The sequence below is a fragment of the Larimichthys crocea genome, chromosome VIII (assembly GCF_000972845.2).
Source record: "Larimichthys crocea isolate SSNF chromosome VIII, L_crocea_2.0, whole genome shotgun sequence".
NCBI classification, from domain to species: Eukaryota; Metazoa; Chordata; class Actinopteri; family Sciaenidae; genus Larimichthys; species Larimichthys crocea.
The window spans coordinates 13,122,244-13,134,386 of NC_040018.1; the positions used below are offsets into that span (position 1 = coordinate 13,122,244).

The following is a 12,143-nucleotide window of genomic DNA, read 5'->3' on the forward strand; positions in this document are numbered from 1 at the left end:
GGCCAACTTTTTCCATAGAAGATATTGCTCAGGAATTAATAATTGATCAAGAATCGTCAGATATTGTCAGTTATAGAGTCCCGTGTCTTTGGTGCTTGAGGAGCAGAGCTGTCATCTGATGGTGCTGAATCGGAGCAGGTGTGGAGAAAAGTTATGACTTGCTGTTCCAGTGAAAACACTTCCCTCCCTCTTTGAGCCATGTCCTCCTCTCTTGGGCTTCCTGCTCCTCTGCTGCAGGTGTGTATGCAGGTATCCTAAGATGATGGCATACACGCTAGGCACAACTCTCAGCATAAACATCTTGTCCAGCCACCAGTGCTTCAAGAACATCCTCCGCAGCCTGAGCTGATGTTGTCACGTCCTGCGTCGTCCTGTAGTCATGTGCTTGGTTGTCTCTGTCCTTCTCCGTCCATACGTCCACCTGGCTGCCCAGAGCTGCAGATGCCACGGATGAAACTGCCTTCTGGCCCTCTGAGATCATGGTGGACATGTCCGTCCTTATCACTAGGGGGAGGTAAACATGGAGTTATTTATGAAAGCAACCAATCTGCAATATTTGATTTCACAGTTTTCATTTTTTATGCTCATATAATGAGCATTGCTAAGAGAAAAACATTTAAAATTTTACACTTCCCTCTGACCCTGAATTCTCACTCTCAGTTTGTTAAAACAATGAATTGAAACTCTATTTTTGCGCTGTTGCTTTAACTGTTTGACAACAAATCAAATAAAATTTTATTTGTATAGCCCAAAGTCACAAAACGCATTTGCCTCGGAGGGCTTTACAGTCTGTACAGGGAGTGACACCATCTGTCCTAAGAGAGAAAGAGAGACAGAGAGAGAGATAAAGAGAGAGTCCCCTGGCAGTCTAGTCCTATGGCAGCATAACTAAGGGATGCCCTGAGCCAGCCCTAACTATAAGCTCTATCAAAAAGGAAAGTCTTAAGTCTACTCTTAAAGGGGTTGACCATGTCTGCCTCCCAAACTCAGAATGGTAGTTTGTTCCATAGAAGATGTGTTTGATAGCTGAAAGCTCTGGCTCCCAATCTACTTTTGGAAACTATAGGAACCACAAGGAACCCAGCATCCTGAGAGCGCAGTCTTCTAGACAACAGCCAGGTAATTGAAATATGGGAAATAGTTATACCTCCGGATTTCCAAAAGTTCCTCTGCAATCATTCGCCCAATCTTCCCAGCGCCTGCCTTTGTACCACCAGAAATTCCAGGCACTGTTTGGAGACCTGGCTTCCCATCACCTGCAATAAGACATGGCTGTAAGATATCTTTATCTTCTGCTTTTGCTTTGGTGAATGAACACATATACTAAAGGGCTGTGTCATTATCACCTGGCATCAGTACAGTGGCCATTGTGCGAGGTGAGTCAGCAGACAGATAACTGCTTTCAGGTCTGTCTTCTGAAGGACTGCTTTGTCAATAAAAAGAAAGAGCAAAGAGGCATGTCTGTGTATCATGTCATAGCTAAACATATTTACTGGACTACTTAACCTATAGCTGTCAAACAGCATCTGCAGATATCCTGCTTGTATTCTGCACTCTGTCAGCCAGCAGATACTGAAGCTCTCTCTTCTTTATGTTAAGCCATGCTAGCCACTAGTGACTCTAAGGATGACATTGAAGGTCTGCTGGTTGGTCAGTCCACCATTTTTGCCCAAACTGAAATGTGGCATTCATGCTCCCCAGAGGATGAATCTCCACAGACTTAGATATCTCAACAATTATTTGATTGATTGCCATGAAATGTACAAAAGATATTTAAGGTCACTAGCAGATACACTGTACATCAATATAGTAACATGCTAACAAATAAAAAATAAACTTTATAATGTAAGACTGTGTGGCAATCTAATGCATCGTAAAAAAGTTACAACACAAAATGTAACACTAGAAACAGCAAATCAAAAGAGAATATTAAATAATAGGATGAAAAAACACAATATTATATTATAAGCTAGAAAAGGACAGTTTTACTTACCTGACTACAGTGTTGGTAGAGACAATGTACTCCACTTCTTTGGTCCAAGGGTTTGTGAAACTGAACCAGCGGCTTCTTAGTGTGATGAATGAGCCATCTTTTATTTTTAACCTGTAGCAATTCGTATTGATCTTCTCTCTCATCTTCAGCACTTACAGCAGACAGCGACAGAGGGGGACAAGGACAGGTAATGGATGAACCGTCCACAGGTAAGATGAATTACAACACGATTTTCACCCATTGCTCCATTCTGCTACAGAAATGGCAGCAAAGCACTGTAATTCCACCAGAGCAGATCAGACTGCCATATAATTACTCTACATGGACAGCAGTCCTATATTAATACTGTAGCTGTGTGCAACATACAGTTAATAAAGTGTAGTGTTGTCCCTTCTGTAAGATAAATACCTTGCCTGTGGCATTCTGCTAAATGAGCAATGTCATCTTCATGAAAGTATTCATAAAATGAAGTTCCCAGCAGCTCTTGAGGTAAATAGGCCAAAATGGCAGTGGCCCTAAGAAGAAAAAGAGCATGTTCACTGAGAATGGAATCTTATTTTATTTGAGTTATATTAGATTACTAATCTGAAACAGGACTGATAAAGTGTGTGCACATAAACATTAAATACAAGTTTATTCAAATCTATTGATATGAAACCAGATTTTGTGGTAAAAGTCTCACCTTTGATCTACAAAGACAAACTTCCCGTCGATAGCATGACGTGAAACAAACTCCATGGGTTTGACCTTGACGTGACTCTGCACTGGCTGTGAAACAGTGTGAGGATGCAACCGACCAACAGCCACCAGACAGCTTAAGTTACATCCCTCATTGTCCGGCTCATTATTTTCATCCAGATCCACCTCAGTGGGGGACCAACTTTTTAAGTAACCAGTGCTGTGAATGGTGCAGAAGCCCTTACGATCAGCTGTGAAGAAAGGAGAAGTGTTCAGGTGTCTTCTAAGATGATAATGCTACTGTGTGTGCACCAGAAATTCAGTAAAATGTACTACCATTTTTCTTCAAGCAGCTGGACAAAAAAGCTTCATCTTCCATACTGCGATTGCACTTCATCCTGCAGAAAAAGGAGCGTCTCACCCCAGAACAAAGTCTTAAAGAGTGTGCGTTGCCATCTGTCTTCACTAAAGAACCACCTGAAAAGGAAACATTTAAAAAGTTAACAGAGATGGCAGCCTGTAAATTATAGTTTAATTTTATAATGCTATGCAACACCAGTAAACTACAAGTACCAAAATATAGGTACAATGTCAAAAATATAAGATGGATATGGGAGCTGAAATATGTTGTTTAGGAGAAATATAAAAATAAATGACACTCTGGCTACATCTTTAAATATTTACAAGTACAGGTTTCTAACTGGGGTGTTTTATTCAGTGCTTATGTTGGCATATTAACAGAAATCATTTTCATTATTCCTCTAGTTCATGCTCATGCATTTACTGTAGATTACTTTTTGCATCAATGATTTTCTCTCGTAGTATGGTAACCACTGAGGACAGCTGCTCTTTGACTTTGCCAATGTCTTTAGGATGCAGGTAATCAAACAGACTCTGTCCAATCAGGTCATTCTGGGGACAAACAAACAAAATGCAGGAGGAGTAATCAGGGTTCAAGATGCAACATTATTATCTTGGGCCATAATACACAATTCAGTATCCACAATTTAGTTTAAAAATCATCACTAGTGAAGTCAAATGCGTAGCATGGTAATGTAAGATATACAACACTTTTCATGTATCATTCAACATAAAGGATTGATTCTCAACAGCACCTACCTGGCTGTAGTTTAGGATCTTGTACACTGATTCAGAAACAAACAATATTTTTCCTCGATCACAGTCAACAACAAACAGAAAGCCATCAGCTGCCTGTGGACAATAGAGGAGATTAGATAGAGAACTGGACAGACCAACACAAAGAGGGTTTTCATAGATTCTAACATCTAAATGAGCAAATCTGTAAAACATGAGGCTAGAGCTGACCTAAGGCTCGTAGTGGCACAAAACAAGATTGAATTTGTTGTGCGAATACACCTCCCTCTGATCCACTGATTTCCTAGCCTTGCATTGACAGTGTGAGTAGAGTAGTTCAGAGACTTTGACTGCAACTTTCTCCACCTTGTCTGAAAACAGATGCCTGTGTATGGAAATGTCATTTTGCAGTGTTTTTCTGGGTCTGCCCTTTGCTGTTTCACTCCATCCTCCAGACCTGGAACAAGTTCATAGTGCCCAGGGACATCCTTAAACACCAGCTAACCTGCAGAATGATCACATCTCAGCTACCTTTATCTGCAGTCTCAATCTTTTAGTCATTACCCAGAGCTGATGACCATAGCTGAGGGGGTGTTGTTGTTGTTGTGGGCTGCTCTGGTCCAAAAATGCCAGGACCGATTTTTTGTCCCAGTCCGCCCATGATTGCAGGTAGGTAGTCAAGTGTTTATAGGACACTCTGTGTTAACTTGCTTTCATGGCGCACTTTTCTGTTCTCACCAGCACCACCATTTCTCCACTGGAGCTGAGGTCTCTGGCAAATGAACTGTACACTACTACAGTTTTCTTCTCACCAGAACGTTTATTTGGCTTCGAAGTGTCATACCCTGCAGCTTCTCCGACCAAGTAAGGGGCTAAACACACAACACAACATTTCTAAGACAACATTGATTATTTCCAGTACATTTGGTCATTTGAATCAGTTTCCAGGTTTTTTCATGACTGGAAAAATAGTCTTGAAATTCACAGGTTTTCCAGGATGCAAGGAACCCTGATTACTTTAGGTGCTAAAGACTAATCCCTAGAATAATTGATACCTACATCAAGTGACTTTTCGCCACTTGGGGGCAGTGTAACAATATGTAAACAAAACACTAACACATTATTACATAAAGGTTAGCACATCAGCATAACATTAGCAACCATTTGGAGTCTTTAAGTGTTTAAGTCCACCTGATGAATGTAAGTCTAATATCTTATCCTTGTCCTCTGATTTTGGTCTCCACCAACTCCTGAGTGAATTATCCACCATGCTCTCCACGCACACATAAAAGGATTACCTCTGGCCACCATCTGCTGCCTCCTCACTTTAACTGACTAATCAACAAACCCTTCTCCTGAGAGAGAACCGCATCCAGACCAGCCTCTGTGATCCTCCCCATCTGTCCTACAAACCACTCCACCAAACATATTGGTCATGGTCCAATGATGGCTCTAAATTTAACCATCAAATTACTCTGACCATAAAAACTACATTACAAATAACCACTTGATTATGTGGCTTCCCTCTGCAGTTGTGGCCCTGCCTGACCTTACAGAATGTTTGAGCCATGGGTAACTATTATTCATTAACTGTGACAAGTAGAAAAGTAACAGCACCGCTCAGACAATGAAGTATCTGTGAGGATGCCAATGTCTGCTCTAATTGACTGTACATGGCAGTTATTTGTGGGCAAAGCAATATTGAAAAATTAAATTGCACACGCACATTGCACCAGAAACTAACCATTACTGATCAAGCCAAGCAAACAAGGGAGGGGTTCTCATCCCAACTCAAATAAAACAGATTCAGATTATGAGATGTGCTCTCAGGGTGTTTTTGAGCATACAAATGGCTCCTGTAGTTAGCAGTGAAGTGGGTGCTGTCTTCCACAGGGCTGTTTCTAATGGCTTTTTGTAGTACAACTAGATTTGCATGAATTAATAAATACTGTAAAAGAAAAGATTACACTCTTAGTAATACATACATTTTTCATTTTCATCCACGAAGGTAGACCTACCCTCTGTAATAAGTGTTTAAGCTCCTCATCTGGTAAGAATGCAGGTTTGTGATTAACTTCTGCGTAACGGTTGCCAGCAGAACCTGCTTTTCATGAGACAGAATGTTAATCATGTATTTAAACACAGATCATCTTCAGTCTTTAACTCTAACAATCATCAGTCATCATCCTCTCACCTCGTAACATCTTTATGTGCTGGACTGCCATACGCAGGACTGAGAGTTTGTCCAGTTTGCGTGATTTAGCGTAGGGCACTAATGATGCCAACTCATCTATGAAGCTGTTCATCTTGTCCCTACGTCTCTTCTCTGTCTGACTGTGAGTCCTCCTGTGACACACGAACAGTAAGGAGATCATTTCAATTCTTGTTTTCATCCTGTAAAGGTTCATGTGAAAACAAAAGCAGCTGTGGTCACCTGGGATTCTTATTGCAGCCTTGCTGGTTGCCACAGTCCCTGTAGAAAGGATTGATTAAGCTTGTTAGGGCTTGTATATAATTAGAATATTAAGTGACATTTTTTAGAGATCCAGCTCAATGTTTGACACAAAATAAAATGATAAAGTGGTGGATGTTAGTATCAAAGTCTATGACCCAAATGCACTTTTTCATTAGATGCCATTCATCCATTCACCCATCATGCATTATTAGATTATATACTATTTATAGTATACAGTGCTTTACATTTACATTTTCTCTGTGTGACTATGAAACACAGAGCAAATATACTAAATACTGTATTCTGATGTCTAACTGGTAATGTATGGTAATAAAACATGTTTATTCTGTTTGTCTTAAAGAAGATACAGCACGATTAAACTGATCATGATTGCAGATATTATTATTATTGCACAGTGGACAGATACTATAGCACACTACAGGGCTGACAGACTAACACATTCATGCCTATGGGCAATTTAGAATCAAATGATCTGAATATCTTTTGACTGTAGAAGGAAAATTAACTGAACATACAGACAAATAGAAAAGAACAGAGCTGAGATTTAAACCCAAAACCACATGCCATAAGAACATGCATTGTTTAAGTTGCATACTGTACATACCAACAACCACAGCTGAAGAACAAAAGATTTATATCTAACAAAATGTCTAAGGGAATGTGTTGTTCAAATCAGTTTAATGTACCTAAAAACCTCTTTGTTGACATGGTACAAGATCAGACATACTAAAAATAAATCTGTAAAACCTATATTCATCATTCAGTGTTACTTTTTAAGCACATTATCTTTAACTTTCAATGCACTGTAACTCTGTATAGTGTTGCAGCTTTGTGTGTGTCAGATGGATAGCAGATCTATAAACAAAGGTCATCTTACAACATTTATCCAAACAAGGTAACACTGAAACATCTAGAATAAATATGCAAACAGAAAGGAAACAAAAGCAACACTTTTGTACAGTCTTCGGGAGTAATGTGTGTGTCAGTAGACTGACTTACGGGTATATAGTGGAGCTTCCTTTGATTTTGAGAGTGAAGTTCTTGCTGGTTGCATCAGTGGAGCTGCTGATCTGGTTGGACACGAACCTGCTCGTCGAAGATGAAACATCCATGCTTTGATCTGTCCATATGGAGACGACTTCATAGAAGTACTGAAGGTGTTACATAGAACACAGTCATCAGGTCATTATAAAACTTGCCTCAATGTGAAAACAGCTGAGCACAATAATGGGATTTAGTTATCAAACTTAAAGCAGCATTAACAGCTGCAGCTCGCAGCATATGAGGCCTAGAGGAGGCAGACTCTCTCCACACATCTTATTCACCTGCTTGATAGTCAGTGCTCACACCTGAACAAGGTGGAATCAGGTGTGACATATATAAGAGGAAGCTGAACTTCAATCAAGATATGGTAAAACCCTTTAAGCTGAGTAATCTTAACTTTGTTGACTAAATAACGTCAAAAACACAATCAGACAGGGTGCTTACGTGTGTTTTTTTTAACTGATCAAAATCTGCCTTGCATAAAACATGATACATTTGATAATGACATTTAAGCAGTCTGATGTAACTGTCCTGTGAAAGGATCCTTATCGGTTATGTAAAAGTCTGCTGTTTTGTAGCGTATGTAGTAACAAGCTCAGTCTACAACTGAGTTGTCACTTACAATCAGTTTTTTTAAGGTAGAAGATATTGATTTAAAAAGTTCTTTTAGAAATACTTTTTCAAATATATTATAGTGGCATCCAGAAATAGTGAAATGGAGCATAACGTCAGCCTTAAAATAAACAAAACAAAGATGAGCAGAATGAACAGATGGCAGGAGTAATCACACACCTGTTTTCACATTATCAGAGTCAGTCATATGAGCTTTGTGTTGGCTCCGGGGATTAAAGCATAATTTTGTCCACCCAGTTTCCAACGAAAAATCCTCATATTACTAAACATTATAATCCCTCTTTTTATATCCCATCACTACATTGTTATTAGCCTGGTTCTTTTATTATTATATAACATCATCTCTGGTTTCGTCAGATCAAACTAAATGCGTTTTTAAGATATTCTTCTTCTCCATGCACTGCAAATGCGGGAAACACAAGCAAACCTAACAAAAGAGAACAAAATAGAGCTGAGACAAAAGTTTCTAGGGGAAATAAAAAGCCTCATGGGAACTGTTCTTGAATGCTAACAAAGTAATTGTTGTTTTATCTTTGTTAAAATTGCTCATGCAACGCGGTCCAGTACAGAGGTAGGTAGCATTTCTTTAGTGTTTAAACTGTTTGGCAGGAATGATTGAAGAGATCATCTATGAAAAACCTCATAGAAACTAGTCTAACAGAAACTAAAAGAGGAGATGATTAGGACTTTGGCTCCTGATACATTATATCATCATCTATTCCACACCTGGATGTTCTTCTCCCCACCCGCAGTAAGAAAATGGAAAAAGACGTATTTTTTAAATTGAGTACAATTGAGTACTCTGCTAAAAGAAGTTTAAATGATAAAAAAAAATAAAAATGCAATACTTGTATTAGGATGCAACACAGCTTTCTCCTCACCACCGGCAGCTCCTACAGTTTGACATTATTCAAAATCCCTATACTGTGTTTAACTGAAAATGTCATTGGTGTTGATATACCTTGTACATTAACTGTTATGGGACTCACCTACTCTGCACAATGTGGTTTAATAAAATTGTATTGATTGATGAAAAAGAAATGTCCCAGAAGAATGAACAGTCTCCATTTACTTTGATTTGACTCAAGGAAATTGCTTCATAAATGACATTTGAAGAAAAAAAAAAACAATCTCCAAAGAAAACAGCCCATCTTTGATAAGAAACAGAGCAGCTAATGCTGCAAGATCTCGGTTTAACTGGCCATCATGACTATTCGTTATTACTGTTTGTAGCAGCAGCAACAGTAACTTTTGTTTTTGCTGTTTTTGTTGTTGCTGAAAGAAGAAAAGAGAAAAAAGAACAAAAGAACACATTTTCAGCACCTTGATAATAGAGGTGACATAAGACAGTAATTCAACCGTCAAAAGGTCTGTATTGCCTTTCAAACATTGCTTAATAATCTCTTTTGGGCCATCGCCTCTTCTCACCACATGCTGGCAGTAGAACACAACTAAAAATCTCCACACTAACTAACTTACTATAAATTCTATTTATCCAAGAGGTTTAAAATGTGTAAACAAAGTATTGCTGGTAAAAAAGTGCTGATAAAAAAGTGTTAGTCAAACATACAATTAATATTTGAATAGGTTGGTAAGATATTGGGTTGTGCAAGGAACAGACATCAGACCTAACATAAACTGTTCTGATGTTCTGCTGCAGAAGATGCTGGAAAAGTTGTCACCTTATTTATTTATTTATTTATTTATTTATAATTTATAGAGTATCAACAGTGAAAACTGGTGTGTTAGCCCAAATCACGGACACAACTGAATATTTATGTCCTGTCCTCTTTACTAACAGTGATTAACAGCAATTCACAATATGCAATGATTTGCTTACTGTACATGTTTAAATGTATGATGCAAATAATTATGGGTTTGGAAACCGAAGTGAAAGAGCTGGACGATCATCCTCATGCACAGTTCTTACATTTCCCATTAGAGACAGCAGTGAGAAGGACTCACTTTCACTGTAAGTTTAAACCAGTCTTGTGTTGCCATTTGCAGTAAGTCCACTAGGAGTACTGACAGATGTTGATGTCTACTGTGAATGACAGTGACTCTCACATGGCTCAGAGGGTCAGTTATAATGTCCTCAGACACAATTACAGTTTGAAAGTAGTCAGACTTCCAGTCAGTCCAGGGTTACTGAGTTCAGACCAGCACATCTTGCTGCTGGGTTTCCCTCAGAAACCTCAGACTCTGCTGCATTACATTACATTACACTACATTACATTTATTTGACAGATACTTTGGTCCAAACTCATAGTAAGTGCATGCAACCAAGATAACATCTTGAGCAGTGTCAATGTTTAAGCCAAATCTCTTAATAATAATATAATGTATTAACAAGCACGAATATTGGGAACAAAATGTGAGATCTGAGACACGACAACCTGCTAAATAACTGAAAAATGTATGTGCAGTAAGTGATGAGACATCATTCAGCCCCATCACACACCTAATACATTTAATAATATGGAAAAATACATGATTAGATCAGCACAGACATGCATTGAATGAACAGGAAGAATGAGAGTTCTGTGCTTGATGACATTTACAGTACATCATCACGTTTGAGCTGTGGTATAAAATTGATCTTTTATCTGCAAGATAAAAACCTAAAACAGGTTTTGAATGTAAGCAATAGATTCAGGAATGAGTTGTAAAACTAATTGTTTGGCTTTTTTGCTGTTATCCTCCTCTTTCAGCATCTGGGAGAGGACAGGCTGTGGTGTCTTCTAATTTAATATAATCCAGGCAGAGAGATGTGAACATGCAACTTTATACCTTATTTAACTCCAACCATCTGCTCTTCTTCTGGGATAATGTGTCAGTGTACCACATATAGACATGTGTTAAATCAAATTAACAGTGTGTGGCCTGTTTTTAATGCAGCATTTTCCTCAATCCTAAAATAAAAGTCTTCTCTGTGATTAAATCAAATGAACGCCCACGTGTTGTTATTTACTGTATAGTGTTTCCCACAATAAATTTTAATGTTGTCCCTCTGCTTTTGTTTTCTTTCATTTCATAGTTTTATATTTCAGGATTAAGAAGAATGTAGAAAGTTAAATGTAGATTTTGGAATTATTAAAACAGTGTAAGAAGCTATGTGTATTCTTGCTAAAAAATTAAATAAATAAATAAAACAATAACATAGCAGCACAATGTGAAACCAGAGAAGAGACAGCGACACAAAAGGTCAAGTGTCTAATTCACAAAAGTAATTTGAGACTAAATGTGCTAATGGGGAGATTTGTGTCTGGCTGTCCCATATAAGAACATCCACCGATCAAAGGCTTGATACTCTGCTGCAGTGACCAGGGCATATTTTCACTCTTTTATATACTTTAGGATCAAAATATCATATTATTAAAAATGTCATCCCAAATGAAAGAAAAAGGTCTCATACATATTTTGTGTGTTCATTTTCACATCATTTCAGTGCAGCTGAACAGCTGAACAGCTGGACAGCTGTCCGTTTCTGCTGCAGTGAATGTTTTACAATATCGACCTGGTGTAGTATGTGTTGCGATGTTTGGCTGTACTCCTGATTGATTTTTTTGGCCACTTCACCTGCTTCACTGCTTCATTTTTCATAATTCCCGACCATCTCTTTTTGTCCTGCCTCCACATTCACAAAATTATAAAGTATAAATTCATCATGAGATTCCTGGCTGACCTACATAAAATAAAATAAAAATAGAGATTGCATATTCATTTGGTGCAAACCTTAAAAAGAATGCTTTATTGTATTCACGAAACCCAGTGCAACTGCTCCATCTGTCAGCAGTGAGTCATGAGGATCGTTTTTGGCACATCCAAGGGCATGTCGAGGTTGCACCGTTTGGTTTCATAGAGAAATTTGGCTCAAACTGGGATCAGATGATGACTAAACTGTGTTATTGTCTGTCAAAGTCACGCTGGTGAAATCTGTGTGGCTGTTGAAATAAGAGACTGAATCACATGGTTTATCTGATCAGAAAGTAGTCAAAATATAATCGTATGACTGCATGTTTCTGCCCACAGACACATTCCTTTAACATAATGAAATTGTGCTGTTGTGTTTTTTAAATTGTGGTACCTACAGACAGCCAGACAGAAGAAGCCAGTCAGTGGCCAGAAATCCAAGCATCTCTGTACCTAATTAAATCACTTTTAACACCAAGACAAACACGGCTGCTTTCTTTGGTTTAGGATTATGTAGCCTGCTGTGGTACA

The 12,143-nt window shown here is 38.4% G+C and overlaps 1 protein-coding gene across 1 annotated transcript; it reads right to left on the reverse strand.

The window, feature by feature from the left end:
- Positions 1-274: 274 nt before the first annotated feature.
- On the reverse strand, positions 275-7,354 carry bmal1b (basic helix-loop-helix ARNT like 1b). Its single transcript, XM_019277514.2, has 11 exons — positions 7,242-7,354; positions 5,961-6,112; positions 5,785-5,867; positions 3,791-3,883; positions 3,466-3,583; positions 3,008-3,148; positions 2,676-2,922; positions 2,402-2,508; positions 1,994-2,144; positions 796-815; positions 275-504 (listed from the first exon to the last, which is right to left on the reverse strand). Exons 1-11 carry the CDS (start codon positions 7,352-7,354, stop codon positions 275-277), a joined length of 1,455 nt encoding a protein of 484 aa, XP_019133059.2.
- Between the last annotated feature and the right edge of the window lie 4,789 nt (positions 7,355-12,143).